A 15,391-nucleotide genomic window follows, 5' to 3' on the forward strand; every position below is an offset into this window, starting at 1 on the left:
TTAGCTTTTAGAACTGTGCCCACTTTATATTCTCCAACTCTGTTGCTTCTTTCTCAGTGTACTCAAGAACTGAAAAAAAAAAATAAATGCAACAATTCATCTCCAAGTTACTAGATGTAACAAGTGCTAGATAGAAAAACCAAGCAGCTATCTGTAAGAAGTTCCAGTGTTACACGCTTCCTAGTCAGAATACAAGCTTGCCAGCTTCCCTTCACAAAGTGCAATGTACCAAAACATTCCAGCAGCAATAGCACCATCACTATAATCTCTCACTCCACTACCACAACTGCAGTTCAGGCTGCTGAGATGTGCTCTGCAGCATTCTTCCAAATATCTCTTGGCCTGCCTCCTTGTCACCACTTTCCTGCCTCTACCTGGCCAGCATGTTAAGCATCTTGCTGGTGAACTTGAGACCTTTTTGGAAGTCCTGATCAGAGGCTGATAGTACTTCAGACTGCCAAAAGTACATTTAAGTCAAAATTCCTAGACGCTGTTGTGTATCATATATTCCCAAGTAAGTCAAATTATGAGCAAGTTTTAAAAGTTTAACCAGTTTTAAAAAGTTTTAAAATAAGGTGATCTGTTTTAATTTTTAGATGACTGCAATACCTGTCAGACATCTAAATTAAAAATCTGCTTTTCCTTCACAAGGGTTTTTTTTTTTTCCAAAATGCATACAGCTGATGTTATTAGTCCAGTCCTCCTTTTTCTTCCGAACCAAGATGTATTTAATAAAATTCTACTTGTAAGCTGAATACTAGTAAGAAAGAAAACTTCTCATTTGTCATCCTTAACTCAGTTTGAGGGGGAAGGAGGGGAAGGCACATCCAGTGGAATAAGAACATAAACAGTAAGATTTAACAGTACTGTTCTAGGAACTTGTGTGTTACACAGAAGTCCAGCTATTTTTCCCTAATTCACAAAGCTGGACTGGCTGTTTAGTAACACAGAAAAGCTACAGCATGCTTTTTGGCAAACATTAGTCATAATTAATACATAATTCTGATAGCCACAAAAAGGAGATATTTTTTTTTCTTTATCTCTCAAGGCCAATTCATCTTCAAGAGATTTCATCTACATGTAGGCTTTTTACTCTTACCAGTGCAATACTGGACCTTTTAGCATTATACAAAAACAGCAACACATTAACTTGTTCAGAGGAAGAAGCAAGGAGTAGATAATTTTCTTTTGGAAATGTTCTACAGAGTCGTGTTCGGAAAGCACGGTCAAAGAACTACTCCCCCCTCTCTCTAGTGAAAAGTGCGAAGACTGTGACAGATGGTACATCTTCTGGGAAGTTGGTGCAGGGTCTTAGGCTGAAACCTGGAAAAACTCTGCAGCCTTCAGAGGCAAACTGTATCCCTACTCACAGAAACCTCTAATGTAAGAGATCAAAAGGTACTTACCAAAGCCACAGATGAGAACAGTGTATTTTCTTATTGGGAACTCCTTGCCGTGCTCTACGGTGTTCCACTGATACCACTAACTTTTGTTACAGCTGACCTAATAGAATTTGCCATACCCACATTTGCTTTAACCAGACATTAGCCTACAAATGTGTAACACCTCAAAACATGAAAAGATGGCAATAATGAAACAGCACTTACTGTAATGACAGCTTTGCTCAGACAGATAGAACCTCTACAGCCATACTCCGTTTCATCTTCAGACTTGTAATAACTGAGTGTGCTACTTTTCAGAACTACCCATCGATCCTGCCATCCGTGAATGTAGTTGGTCCACTGCAAAAAAAAAAATTCCAAAGATTAGCTAACAGAAAAATAACAATAAAAACCAATGTGGCTGATGTTTCTCAGGCTTTCCAGCACTAGGAGAATGAAAAAGCAACTTATTTTTACAATTTCTTCCCAATTGAGAACCTTATTCTTTTCAGAGCTTACGAACTCCTAACGGTACTAAAAGCAAGTTCTTTCAAGTGAATAAGAAGATAACAGATGTTTTGACTGCAACTGCATTGCCAAGGCCATTTAAAATAAACAAAATAAACATACTGATAACACAAATTGAGGAAAAGAGGAGTTTAGCCACTTGATTTAAAATCTGGAGTTAGACCAAAAGCCAAGCTTAAGTGAAATAATTTTATTAATTTATTTTATTTAAAAGTTGTTTTCTACAAAAAATATTTTACTTAGGTATTTAGTTCTTTTCATATAAATACAAACATGCCATTATCCCACATATAGTATATAACTATTGGAGTGACTGGAATAATGAGTTCTTTATCAATTAGATATTCCCCACAGACAGTGCTTTAGGTTTTAAATCCTAACCACTTTCTCAGTAAGACAATGATGGCTTATCAGCAGACATTCCAATCATCCTTCTGCTATTCAGATTTTTCTAAGGACTCCACATTCACACATGGAATAAAATTTATTCCAGTAACAAGTCCTGGATTCACTCTACAAAGATATAGTAAGGAGAGACTTAAAGTTTTGGTTATTGATCTTGTATTTGCAAGATCTTCCCAATCGCACTCTCTAGAATCATACCACACTGACAGAGTAGCAGGACTGTTCTGTAACTCTGATTATACACTGGTGCTTGATCTTCAATCACAGCACAAAACACATAAATTAGATAAAAAAAGAAACAAAAGCACAAAAATTAGTTTTAGCACACAAGCATTTCTTTGATCATGACAAATGTTCTTTTAACAAAAGCTCTGAGAAATAAGCTCTTTTTCGCATTTAAGTCTAACCATTATTCATCATTTCGTAATACATATAATAATATATAAATGGAGGAAAGAAAGAAGACTAGCAGCCTTGTGTCCACATTATATTGCATATACTAGTTAATACATATCCCATAACTACGTTAACTCTAGTAATAACAACAGGAGGTCTACGTAAAACAAACTCTATAAATGAGAAATTCCTAACAATTTTCAAGCATAGGTGAGACACTGATTTGCTCTCCAAAGACAAAGCCCTTTTTGATCTCTTAATACATGAAATCGCTAAGTTCGGTATTTCCTAAAGACAGACTCAGCTGTGCTCAGTACATGAACTGGTAGCACAAGCAGTCCTGGAAGTTTATTATTTTCTGTCTTCCTCCTTCCTCATCTCTCACATTCCAAACTGCTCCCAGATGCGAAAGGCAGAGTTCAAAGTTATCTTGGGCAAAAGACCAAGAGACAGGGAGGAAAGCACCTTCCCTTCTTTGACAAAGTTAAGCGAGACAAATATAGCACTCAATCTTGCATTTGCTGTTGTAATCAGTGCTTGCTGTTGCAATCAAAATGTGCCACGAATTAATAGGCTCCTTAAAGTGTATTGAGTAGGCACAAGATTCTGACACACACAAAAAAAAACCTACTTCCCACTTTTTCTAGCAGCTAGGTTCCTGTACTTCAAGAAAGACTATTCCACATCAAAATTCTTTCTTCACATCCACCTTAAAATTGTTAGCAGGAAATACAACAGGAAAAGGCCTAGAGTTCTGAAACACTTAGAAAGACCAGCAGGACTCACTTCTAATAAGCTTCTCTTACCATATTACTCTATTTCCTTCAAAGCTTCTCTCTTTACCAAAGGGCAGATCAACTGAAACACTACTAAGCACACAGAACTGCAGGCTTTGGATTTTAATTATACACAGTAAGTTATTAAAAATAGATACTTCCTTAGAAGAAAGTTTGATATGCTACCATTTCATTTTAATTAGTTTGTCCCAAGTATTACCAAGGCATCAACTAATAAAAGGTAAACTTATCCCTCAACGTATTCACAGGCTCCACCATACTTGACTGTTTGGATTACACCCCATGTTCTCACAGGAAAGGCAGCATCAGCTACACTCACCATAATCATCCAGAAAAATAAAAAGTTTGCACATACCTAAACTACAGAATCTCAGAAGCCACAGCTTCACCTGCTATGCCAGTAAGAAACAGCACCTGGACTTTAAAGTATTTAGTTTGCCAACATAAAAATCAATTACATGCCACAAATTACATCCCCAAATGACAGAAGCATCTAATCAGAGAAAAACTTTCCAACTGGAGAAAAATACAGCAAACCAAAACCTCATGTTTTAGCTGCTGTAACCTCTCACATCTGTCTCATTCTCTCCCTCTCCCATTCACTATTAGAAGACAAGATCTTCCAAATGAAAACCAAGACACTGTTCTTAACCATCCCTCTCATCTCTGGGGTTAGAAACATTTTCAGGCTGAAGGGATTTCACTGACCCTCAGAAAAAGCAGAGTGCTAGCCCTGTTACAGCTGTTTCCTCAGCACCCAGGGCCGGTTTACAATCTCTATATCCTGTGACCTGTGCCTTCTACGCTGGCTTGTGTTCAGCCTTATCACGAGGGCGGGGGGGGTGAAAAAAAAAAAAAGTCAAAACATAAAGCTTTAATCCTAAAGCTATTTCAACCTTATTCTGAAAGTACTCTCGGTAATAATAATTTAAAAATCTGCGTTGAAACTTAGTAATTTAATATTCAACTTTAAAGTACTCCTAAAGCCAAAATTTCCCAGTAGCACCTAATGGATACTTGCAAGTCATCTTATTTTCTGTGATTAAAAAGTGAAACATTAGTTTTAATTTTAAGAGGGGAAACAAGTTTCAGGGCCATTTCCCTTCTGCTCATCCCCACCTCCCATATCCCCTGCTGTAGCAGTATTTTATCGCCCTGCTCTGATACTTGGACTAAAGGCTGTGCCGTTCCTGTGCCGGCGCTTGCTCCTGGGAAGCGACGACAGGCTGCGCCTGCCTTCGGGAGCTCCTGGGAGGCGAGCAGGATGCCGCGGCCCCCGCCGCCGGCTCCGGCCAGGACCCCGAGGCGCGGTGGAGACGCCCTCCCCCGGCGCACCCAGCCGCGTCCTCCCGGCCCGACTCTCCGGAACCTCACGCCAGGCAGCCAGCGGGCTTAGGGCAGGGGCGGGAGGCGGCAGGGACCGCCGGGCCGGGCAGCAAACGACACCTTCCCCAGCCGCCCGGCGGGGCTGAAGCCGCGCCCGCGGCGCTCCCCCGAAGCGGGGCTTCCTCCTGGTGTGAGGAGGGACGGGCGACAGCTGCGCACAGGCGGGGGGCCCGGCTGCGGGGATGTGCCGGCGCTCGCGGCTGAGGGAGGGGGCGCGGGCGGTTGGCGCCGGGCGCCGCAGCGGCTGCCTGGCAGGCTCCCCGCCGTCAGGTGGCGGCTGCCCCGGCCGTGCCAGCGCCTCCCGCGGAGCCCTCCGGCCGCCCCGCCAGGCCTCTCGGCCCGATCCTCCGGAGCGGGCAGGAGACAGGCAGAGGGGACTGACAGCCTTCGGCCAGCCACGAAGTGAGGCGGGGCCGGGGCGCGGAGAGGGGAAGAGAGAGGCCGCGGCGTGAGGGGGAGAGGCGGCTTACCTTGCTGAGCACCCCGTAGAACTCAACCTGCAGCTCGGTCTCGGGGTCCTCCTCAGAGCCGGAGGAGTGGTTGTCCGCACAACTTGTCCAGCTCTGGTTGTCCGACATGGAGACACGATCCGCAGCCACCGCCGAGCAGGGAAGAGCCGAAGCGGCCCCCGCCCACAGCAGCCTTAGCCTCCTCCTACCGAAGAGTCGGGACCGGCGGGCTCTACCTGAGCGGCACCGCTCCGCGCCCGCGGATGCCACTAGCGCCACTCGCCCGCCCCTGCCAGCGACCGGCCGGCGCAGAGGTACGCAGAGCTCGGGCTCCCCTCTCACCGTAGCTCCGCAGCCCCCGCCCGCGGCAAGAGCCACAACATAGAGGTGGCGAGGGGAGGAGGGGCGAGCGTGCGTCCGCCTGCCGCGTACCCTGCTTAGAGCTCCGCCGCTCCTGCCGCCGCCATCTTATGTGAGGCGGGTGCTCGGTGCCACTATTTACCAGCTCGCCCCACCCGCCACCCAGCCCCTCCGGCCGGCTCTGGCGAGAGCTGTGGTCTTGCCCCGCCCCGCGGTCAGAGCCGCCTCCGCTGCCTCTTGGGAGAGGTAGTTTCTGGCCCTCGCCGGTGCAGCATGGCGTGCTGGGAGATGTAGTCCGCTGAGGTGGCCGCCTCCCTGACTCTCTCCCGCCGGCGGGCGGCTGCCATCTTGGTTTCGTCGTTTCTGTGGCGCTGCCGGCGGGTGTCGCCTCCGCGCCCCCGGTGAGGTGGGGACTCCGCGGGGCTGCTTGGGGCAATGCTTGCGTTAATTTTTTGGGGGGTGAGGGAGGGCGCTTCCTTTAGGGAGGTGAGGCGTCTCCCCGGCCCTGCTCGGCGTGAGAGACGTGGCCTCGTCTTCCCTATCTGAAACCGGTGGGGCTGGGGGCTTTCCCTTAACAAAAATGGTGCCTGCGGAGAGCGCAGGAAGGGGAGGGAGGTGCTGCCAGCTCCCGGGTGAAGCGTGAGCGGGGCGGGCCGCCCCGGCACGGGGAGCGGGTCTCTGCTTACTGCGCGGGGCAGCAGCGGCGCTCCGTGGGGCCGCTGAGGCGGTCGCCGTGCAGGCGGCAGCGATCGCGGTTAGGTGTAGCGATCGGCAGCCCGCTCCTTCCCGCCAGCAGGGTAGCTCTGTGCCCGAGAGCGTATGGTGAGCGGAGCGGCTAGGGGCGGTCAGCGGCCTGCCTCAGCTGGGAGGTAGCGGTGTCCTCAGTTTCATTTGCCCAACGTTTTAGCAGGGAATGAAACGATTTTTCGTTTTCTTTCTCGTTTTCTTTCTTCAGGCTTAGGTCCGAGATATGTGTGATTCCCGATATTTTATGAGTGGAGGAATATTTGCATAAGGAGGAAAAGAAAAAAAAGGGTAGTTGGACATGTTACTTTACAGTTTATGAACAGATGTAGTGGGTTGGGAAGGACTTTAGTTCTGTGCTGGTTCATCTCCTTTCTCGTGATTTCTTGGGGAAAAGAGTGTTAAATAGTGTTGGTTGCAGAAACTTCAGTTGGTTGTATTGCAGGAGCAATGCCGTAGCATTGTATTTTCTCGGGTTCCTCCTTATGACAAATACTTGTGTAATTTTCCAATGTTATGCTGCTCGACAGTTTCCATTGAGGGTTCATTATTGGTTTTGAAAGAGCTCTTGGCATTGACACAGCTACTATCTACATTCTATATAGAGCAGCTCAAAGTTAAATAATATTAGTATCAGATCAGTGTTTCTGGTATAAAGCTATTTGCAATGAACTCAGCACTGAGAGTGCTTGATAAAGCAGCATTTTTGCTAAACAATTAGAAATAACAGTCACAGACATCTTAATATTTGTGTAATCACTGGAATGCACAGAAAAATGTTGCTGTGAGTCTATTGCCGGTGTTATTTTTAAAAAAAAAATAAGATGTGAAAAATTATTGAGAAACTATGGGTTTTTATTAACCAGCTGTTTGGAAAGAAACCAAGCAAGATATTTTTTTAGTGTCTGGTGCAACGTGGTGCATTTGTTAAGCAAGCAGAGTGGCAGAGTTTTGCATATATTGATATGTATGAGAATAATTTATAGTTCTTTGCAGTATGTTGATAAAATTCAGGGATATCACTTGTAAAGCCAGTCATGTTTTCCCTGTTACACTCTGAATGAACTTCTTTATACTGATCAAGAGCAGGATGTGAAGAGACATGTCTGAGCAAGTCCTTTTGGCAGCGGCAGTGCTGTGTATAGCCATGCACTGTCATGCTTTCAGCCTAGGACTGAACTGCACTTAGTTGCAGTTCACTTCATTGCTGTGTTTGTTCTTTTATCACAAGCTCCTGTACTCAATCAGTACCTCTTCTAGTGTCTTAGGGATTGCAAGAAGTTTACAAATTACTGCATTAACTCAAAATGGTCATGAACTTTGTTAGAATAGTAGAACAGATAGTGTTGTTCTGTATTGCTGATACACTACTTGTAATACAAAAATGGGTTGGTTTGTTGGGGTTTTTTTATAGTTTTACTTCTAAAGATGTCAGTCTTAAGCATCGTAAAGTGGGTAGCTTTTTAAATACCTAATTTTTTCCATCACCCTTACATATCTCTTATCTCAAATATCATACCTTCTGGTTTAGTGTGTTCACTGTATGTTACTAAAACACATTTTCTAATATGTTCACGCTTCTGCGTATGTTTGTGGTTAAAGACTATTTTTCCTGAGAAAATGAAGGAGCTTTCTTTTATGCCGTGGCATATTGCCTAATAGTATAAGTTTTGAGATAGAAATTATTCAGACTTTTTTTTTCTTTCAAAAGACAAAAATTGTCTTTGAGAATTGCTGTATTAGTGTTTTTCTTCCAAGCTAAAAAAAAAAAGAAAAAAAAAAGAAAAAGAAAAACCAAAAACCCAAGCCAAAAAAAAACACCCCGAACCAGAATATTACCACTACTTATTAATATCATTGGCAATAAGCACATATCTGTAAAAATGAGGTTGCAGATAACTATGCTGTAGCTTTTACTGGTGAATGTTGTTAGTAATTGTTCAGTTCCTTCATTATTTTCTTTATGGATTAAACTGCTAAAACGTGTTTTCAGTTATCTGGAAGTACTAGGAAAACTTGGTTAGAAACTTGAGATAAATATTCCAGTTTAAAAGGTCTTATAAGATGCTGAATAGAGACAGAAGGTACCAGAGTACTTTCCCCTTTGAATAAACTTTGAAGTTTTAAAGACAGAAAGATATTTTAGACAGAAGCTGAAAGCAGGATTTGGAGCAGAATTGTACTGCCTCTTGCTTACAGAAAATTAATAAGGGATACTTCATTCACTTGTGTTTCTCTTCACATAAGCAAAGAATTACTCAGTTTAAGTGGTGTAAAATATATATTTTTATATAAAATTTTGGACAATGTCAAGCAGTCTTTATTATCTGTTCACTTTGTGGTGTGAATTACTTGCTTTTAAAAAGGATTGAATTGTCTATAATTCATTACATATGAAAGTGAGGTCAGAAAAGACTTAATTCTAGGGTTTTGTTTTTTGAAGGCTAATTCTAGGTACTTGTGTGGGATCTACGTTTTTGTAAAAACCTGAGTCATCTGCTACTTGAAAAACAGTGCCATTCAGCTGTGTCAGCTTGGACTTGAAACTTTCACTTCTGCGAATCCTGGCCCTGTTTTCCATTCAGTATTAATTTATTGTGTACCTTGGCTTACTACATTTGTAAAAACACAACTTTCTTAGAAGATTCTGTTTTCTAGGGAGCTAGATTTTATTATATATTGAGAGAGAGAATAGTGAAACAGTAGCAGTTTTGAATGCACTAGTAGGCAACCTAGGTGGTTAACAGTGTGCATATTAGGTGCTAATAACACTTATGCAGTTCCTCTTGCCAGTTTTTTTTCGTGTAAATCACTACAGGATTAAAACTGACAGGGGTCCTCTTCTCCGGGCTATTTGGAAACCAGGGCTGTAGTATATACCCACTCTCCCTGTGGCTGAAAAGAATCGAGCAGATAGTTCAGAAGGACTCCCTGATGTGCTTGCTTGCACATATTTGTCTTTGTTGGTGGTTTATCCTGCTGGGAAGGAGAGACTTTAGAGCAGCTGATATACATAAATCATTATCAGAGGAGCATGTTTTTACAAGAAAATAAGACTTAAGGAGTTTGTTAAATTTGATCCTGTCAGCCAGAATATTCCCTTGCCAAATTAACATTCAGAAAAGACAGGTGCATTTCCTGTCGGAAAGTAATGTTACTGTTTTGGGATAAAATCGTTATCCAAGTATTGGATAAATTAAGTAGCATGAAATCAAGTGCTCTACTGGAGTTTGTAGTGTAACCTTTTAAATATCAGAAGTGTTAAAAATATTCTAGCGGGGTTGAATTTTTCTAGTTTGTTGAATGTATGTTTTTCTTGTCTTTAAAAATTCAAGAAATAAAGCAATGCATTGGTGGAAAAATGCATTGATCAAATGGCCTGACTATTGGTACATGAATTTCTATAATAAAATGTGTTAGCTAGGTTTTAGTTCTTTCACAATGGTGACTCAGAAGAGTTGCATGCATGGCCTACATGAAGATACTTCTGTGCAGTGAGTGGGGTAAGAAGTGTAGCTACGTGGCCGCCAGTTCAATCTTAATTAGCAACTGCAGTAAAACCGAAGTGGTGTCCATTAAAAAATGTTGATTTAGATGAGTTCTGGTCTTATTAGGAAGGTCTCATATGGTCTCTTGTATTTATTACTTACTGTTTCAGTAGTACCCAGAGGTTCTAGGTAGCCTGTGATGAGTTTTCCAGTTGTAATAATTTCCAGTGCAAGGGAAATATTTGAAAAGTTGGGATTGAGAGTTACTCTTGAATCAGTCTGCTTGGCTTGTTTGTTCAGTCTTTAGTTCTTTATTCTTGAAGTATTCCTCAGTGCTTGGCAAAAAGTAATGAAATAGATAAATTATTTCATAATTACTTGTGAGGTATAGTTTTTGGTACAAGTGACAAGTGATTTTCATTTCTGCACAAGAGTATCCTCATTCACTTATAGTGGAGTTTACCAGCTTTCCATGTATCTTGTCAAAACAATTTTCATCAGGCTTTTGAGGGCCTTTTTTTTTTTTTTTAAATGTGTTTTGGCGTTTATCAGATTTTGTTTGTCAGTTGGGTTTTGTTTTTTTCTGATGATATTGTTTGGTTTTGGGGTTGGTTTTTTTTGAAAAGGACTTGATTTCTTCTCTGGTTCAGTACATGTATAACTTTCAGCATGTCATCTTTGGGGTATATTTTGTATTTGACATTTATATAAATGGAAATTTACGCAAATAGGGGAATATGAGCTGTCCTGTCTAGGATCCAGAACAGTAACTGCTCATGTGTTTGTTTTTTGGTAGAAGAAGCTGCTTACAACACTGAGCTTAATTCTGTCTCAGTATAAAAGAAAGTGACTGCAAAGAATGGTTATTCATGACTTTTTGTCATTTTCATGACTTTTGGGGAAACACACTTACCCCGCTTGCTTATTTTTGTTCATGTTGCTTGTCTTGGCTTACAAGATTTTTGGTTGGCTTAAGTTGTGTACTGTGGTGAGGTGGTGGCCCTTCAAAGTTTTATGACAATTGTAGTTTTTGAAGTAACTGCCTCTTAGAGTCTTAAACTACTGAATTACTGAAGATGTGTTGAAGCTGGATGTTTTATATTTGACTTATGAGGTGTGTATGAACACTTACAAAGTGTTCTAGGAGTTTCATTTCATATTCCCAACCATCTTCTACATGGATGGAATTATTTCAATTGTTTTATGGAAGTGAGTTTTCCATCCCACACTTGCACTGAGTACTCCTAACTTCAGTAGTATGTGATAATGGGTCATGTCTAAAGTTTTCATAAGAAAAATAAAAGACCAAGGATTTAATGTATATACATATTGATATTTGAAAGGATCCTTTTTTTTTCCCCTCTGTCTTTTTCTTCTCTTTAATGTTTTTGGTACTATATTAAAAGTCAGAGGCATTTATATTTTGAACATAGAGTGATCCATACTACTGCACACTTGATTTTAGACAAAAGCCTGAGAGGTGATCCTCTGTGGTCAAAACTGGATGAAGTTAAGTTCTAACTTTGTTTATTGTGCTTTCAGTGCTTTTACAGAACTCCTATTAATATCTTGATCTTGTAATTTAAATTAGGGGTAATACTGATTTTCTTCGGATGCAGTCTGTGTAATGACAGAATTCCTGAAGCTATGCCTTCACCTGTTCTTTACATTCATATGTGAAGTTAGCTGTTCTAATTTTGTTTTGTTCTAGCTAAAGTAAGACTAGAAAAATTTAAATAAAGGAACTTCTGAAACATTTTAGTTGAGGGAAAATACAAAGTTCATTTTGGGCTCATACTACAATAAATGAGGTGTCAGATTTTGATGTTAAATGTTCTTGAAGGCTTTTATGAGTTTTACAGAAATTAAAAAAATTATTTAATTGAAATAATTGTTTTAGCCATCCAAAGAATAACAATTAAAAAATCATATGTAGAGGAGTTTTTAATAATTGTGTTGCTATTTGCAACTTTGCTCTTTTTTTTTTGCCTTTTTTTTTTTTGCCTTTTTTTTTTCTCACTCTGGAGTCGGGGCAGTTGGGATGCAAAATACGGTCTTTTACATCTGTAATGTGTCTTGATTCCTATGTTTAGCTTTTGAGCTCTGGGGGAAGCAGGCAATTGTGTATCTTAGTAACTTCTTTACATCTCACTATTGACATGAGCACCTGTGATAGCAAAGATGTCAGAATTCAGTTTTCTTTGAGGACTGGTACACAGTTTGCATGCATCAAATAATAAATCAGCATGTAAATAAATAATTTTTCAAGCTTTTCCATACTGGTGTCATTTTTCAGTCCTGATACTTCTTTGCAACAAATTGTTAACGCTATCAGTAAAAGGCAAACTGTTAACATACTTTGCAAGTGTTAATAACCTACGTAATAACACTGTGTCCACTGAGCTGAATATTAGGAATACTTTTTATCTTTCTTATGTATTACTTTATTACATGAAAATAATAATATGAAGGCACTTTTTCACACAACGTACAGGGCTTCTGTTGCTGGAATTGGAGGATTTTTACTGAAGACAGGGTGGAGGAGTGGCACAGAATCAGCTACAAGCCATTTCCTAAAGTCACTTAAGTCAAGTGCCTCTACCTGTATTCAGATTTAGCATAATTTGGACAGTTGACTGCCCAAAATATGCTAAATCTGAACACAGGTAGAGGCACTTGAAATTAAATTGATGCTCTGACTTTACTGCAGTTTCAGTCTCTTAATACTTTCGTATACTATATAACTCTGTCTGACTGGTTCAGTTGAGTTTCTGTGCCTGCTCCTAGAGGAGCTCAACTGGGGTTTTATAAGTGGTCTTTATCCACTTGTAAGCATCCTGGGCTAATAACAAAGCTTCCTACCCAGTAATGCTATTCTGTGTTTCCTCTCCACCTTTTTGCTTTACTTTAGTGGTTGATATCCACTGCCAAAGTCTTCCTCTTTAACTTTAGAAGTCCTTCTGGTAGCAATTTGAAAGTTACCTCCTCCACTTATAGATGATTCTCCTGCTCCCCTTCCCACATTCCCAAATCACAGAAATAATAGGTTAGTATTTAATTGTAGCCTGACTTCACAGACTTCTCTGATTTCACACCCTACTTACTCAGTGTCATGCTGAGAGAGATGTAACGTGTTCTGTTAGAGGAAACAGCTCAGTCTTACAACAGCTTCTTGAGATGACTGCATACCAAAAATATGTCACTCTTTGTCTGGACTGTTCTGAGTTAGTGCTTCATTAGACTATAAAACTTTACCCACTTTTTCCAAGTTGTTATAGCAAAAATTTTATGAGATTGTGTCACCACAAGCTAGGTGTTTTCTCTAGGTCTATTTTCCATTAAAATGTTACTACTTGAAGTCCTTACCAGTTTCTACACTGAAATTTTGGTTCACCTTTTGCATTGTGTTTCAAACTGTGCTTCTCCTGCATTTCCTTTACATATTTCCATTTCCATTTTGTCTATGGCAGATGATCCACTGCTTTTATCTGACAGTGATATACACTTTATCATCTGGTACTAGCAACGTATTTTGTTCCACACAGGAAGCTGGAAAGATAAAATGCGTTAGGAGACCACCATTTATGAGAGTTTAAAACCAATTATTTTTTCTATCACTTTTATCGTCATGGTAAATTTTTTTCTTGCTCAGTATGTAACAGTGTGATGGAGAAGGCTTTTGACTGACATGAATTAGTGTTTAAAGCCTCTGCTATAAAACTGAGCCTTTAAGAGTGGTCTGAATGAGAAGGGGGAAAGATTTGTGTATGCTAGGGATAGGAACACACTCAGGATGTGCCTAAAAGTTGTTGTGAACATTGGAACAGGAAACAGAAGCAGTCTTGTGTTCATTCCAGCTTCTTGAAGGGAAAGAGTGATAAAAGAACTAGGGAGATAGTGGAGGGCCATTTACCTTGAGTAAAGTATTTATTGGGAATTGTGCCCGTTATTTACCAGAGGCTGCCAGTAACAATGGAATTATTGTGGACCCAGTTGATATGGGGGTGCTTATGAGCTTGAGATGAAACTTGGGATGCAATGCTGCTTCGTTTGATTGAAGTTCTGGTAAATGTGTATGTTAACTGTAGGAGATTCTCCTACTGTAAGTGAAAAAAAAAATGAAAATATTTGTCATCATGGTTTTACTTTATAGATACATGTAAAAGCTATGAAGCCATTCTCTTTCCTAATTGCCATTGTAGTAGCTTAAGTCCTGCTAAAGGGTCAAGAGGAGTTATGGTCTTTACAGCACCTTCTGTTCTTTGAAATACAAGCTGGAGATAAACACACTTGTGGGATCTTGGATCTTCGGAAGAGATCATAAATAATCTGAATTAATAAAATATTATTAAAATCGGGATATTTTTGTTAGAATGTTTTTTAAGGATGGGTTTCTTTAATATCTTGACTTCAGTTGGGTAGTATGTTTCAGGAGAAGATCTTCAGGAAAATATGATTGCTACCATTAATTTTAAAATTTCAGCCATGTAATTCTTCAATAGCAGAAATCTCCTCTAAATGCAAAAATAGATACTGACCTCCAGTTTGGTTGCTAATGAGGCCCACTTAAGTCCTGGAGTGGGAAAGTGGCATTTAAAGAAAAAACGTAACAGTCTCAGATTTGTGTTATTTGTGGTTGTTTAATAGAGCTGCTGTATGTACCTGGAAGGCTGTGGCTCTTCCAAGAGGGAGTGCTCCTGTCAGAGGGAGCAGCTTGAAGGGCAAGTTTAGGGGTGCTTCCTGCATGACAGTAAAGCTGAAGTGGTTTATGAGTCAGCAACTTGGGGTAGGAAGAAATTCTTTCTATATGCCTTTCCAGTAATAAATACATGTTAAGTAATTTGTGCCAGTATCACATTTTCTGCTTGTTTTAATCTGGCAAAAATAAGACCACAGGTTCATGCCATAAAAGGTAAAGTTAGCTTTATTTAGGGTTTTGGGGTTTGGTTTGGGGTGGGGTTAAATCAATTTAGTAACTAGACAATTTGCCATATAATTAAAGCCTATCAAAGGATTCAGCTATTGATTTTCATAAGCAACAAGGAAAGATGTCAGAAGTTCCCATATCAGAAGTACCTGCGCTTAGAAGAGCTTACTGATGACAGTAATTGAGTAATAAAGGCTTGGTAAGTTATGTTAGTTGGATACCATTAATGGAAAAAAAAGAATGCATTAATCTTACACTGAATTAAACAATAGGATTTTATTCAAAACTTTTAATTGAAGCTGTCTGTTTGTAAAAGATGAGATTTTTAACATAAAGGTTTGAATTTGAGCTAGAAAGTACTGGGAAAGAGACTGTGGCCTGTCTCAAGCAGGAATGAGGACTGAATGAACAATCATCTTCTGCAATTTAAAAATCATTCAATTTCTTTTAATGTATTAATCTAGTAAGCAGTATTTCATGTTGAAGGCAGTATTGTTTCATCGGCCAAGATAACATACAGCCATAAATC

General features: G+C 40.5%; 2 protein-coding genes across 11 annotated transcripts in view; one reads left to right on the top strand and one right to left on the bottom strand.

Annotated features, from left to right (window-relative positions):
* The window catches only part of CERT1 (ceramide transporter 1), a 77,077-nt gene extending 71,178 nt beyond the window's left edge, over positions 1-5,899 (bottom strand). For 2 of the 4 annotated variants that reach the window (XM_030470873.1, XM_030470872.1), the window contains exons 1-2: positions 5,365-5,899; positions 1,608-1,742 (exon numbers count right to left, since the gene is read on the bottom strand). In XM_030470873.1, the coding sequence (XP_030326733.1) occupies positions 1,608-1,742; positions 5,365-5,472 (243 nt within the window). In that variant the 5' untranslated portion in view covers positions 5,473-5,899. The remainder of the gene's footprint in view (positions 1-1,607; positions 1,743-5,364) is intronic. The other 2 variants (XM_030470874.1, XM_030470875.1) reach the window with 1 other exon arrangement.
* POLK (DNA polymerase kappa) overlaps positions 5,103-15,391 on the top strand; it is a 37,586-nt gene continuing 27,297 nt past the window's right edge. For 2 of the 7 annotated variants that reach the window (XM_030470863.1, XM_030470868.1), the window contains exon 1: positions 5,995-6,104. The gene's annotated coding sequence lies outside the window, so the exon portion shown is untranslated. Of the gene's footprint in view, positions 5,658-5,993; positions 6,110-11,955; positions 14,848-14,896; positions 15,062-15,391 lie in introns of those variants that run through there. The other 5 variants (XM_030470865.1, XM_030470867.1, XM_030470869.1 and 2 more) reach the window with 5 other exon arrangements.

Source organism: Strigops habroptila, chromosome Z, assembly GCF_004027225.2.
Source record: "Strigops habroptila isolate Jane chromosome Z, bStrHab1.2.pri, whole genome shotgun sequence".
NCBI lineage: Eukaryota > Metazoa > Chordata > Aves > Psittaciformes > Psittacidae > Strigops > Strigops habroptila.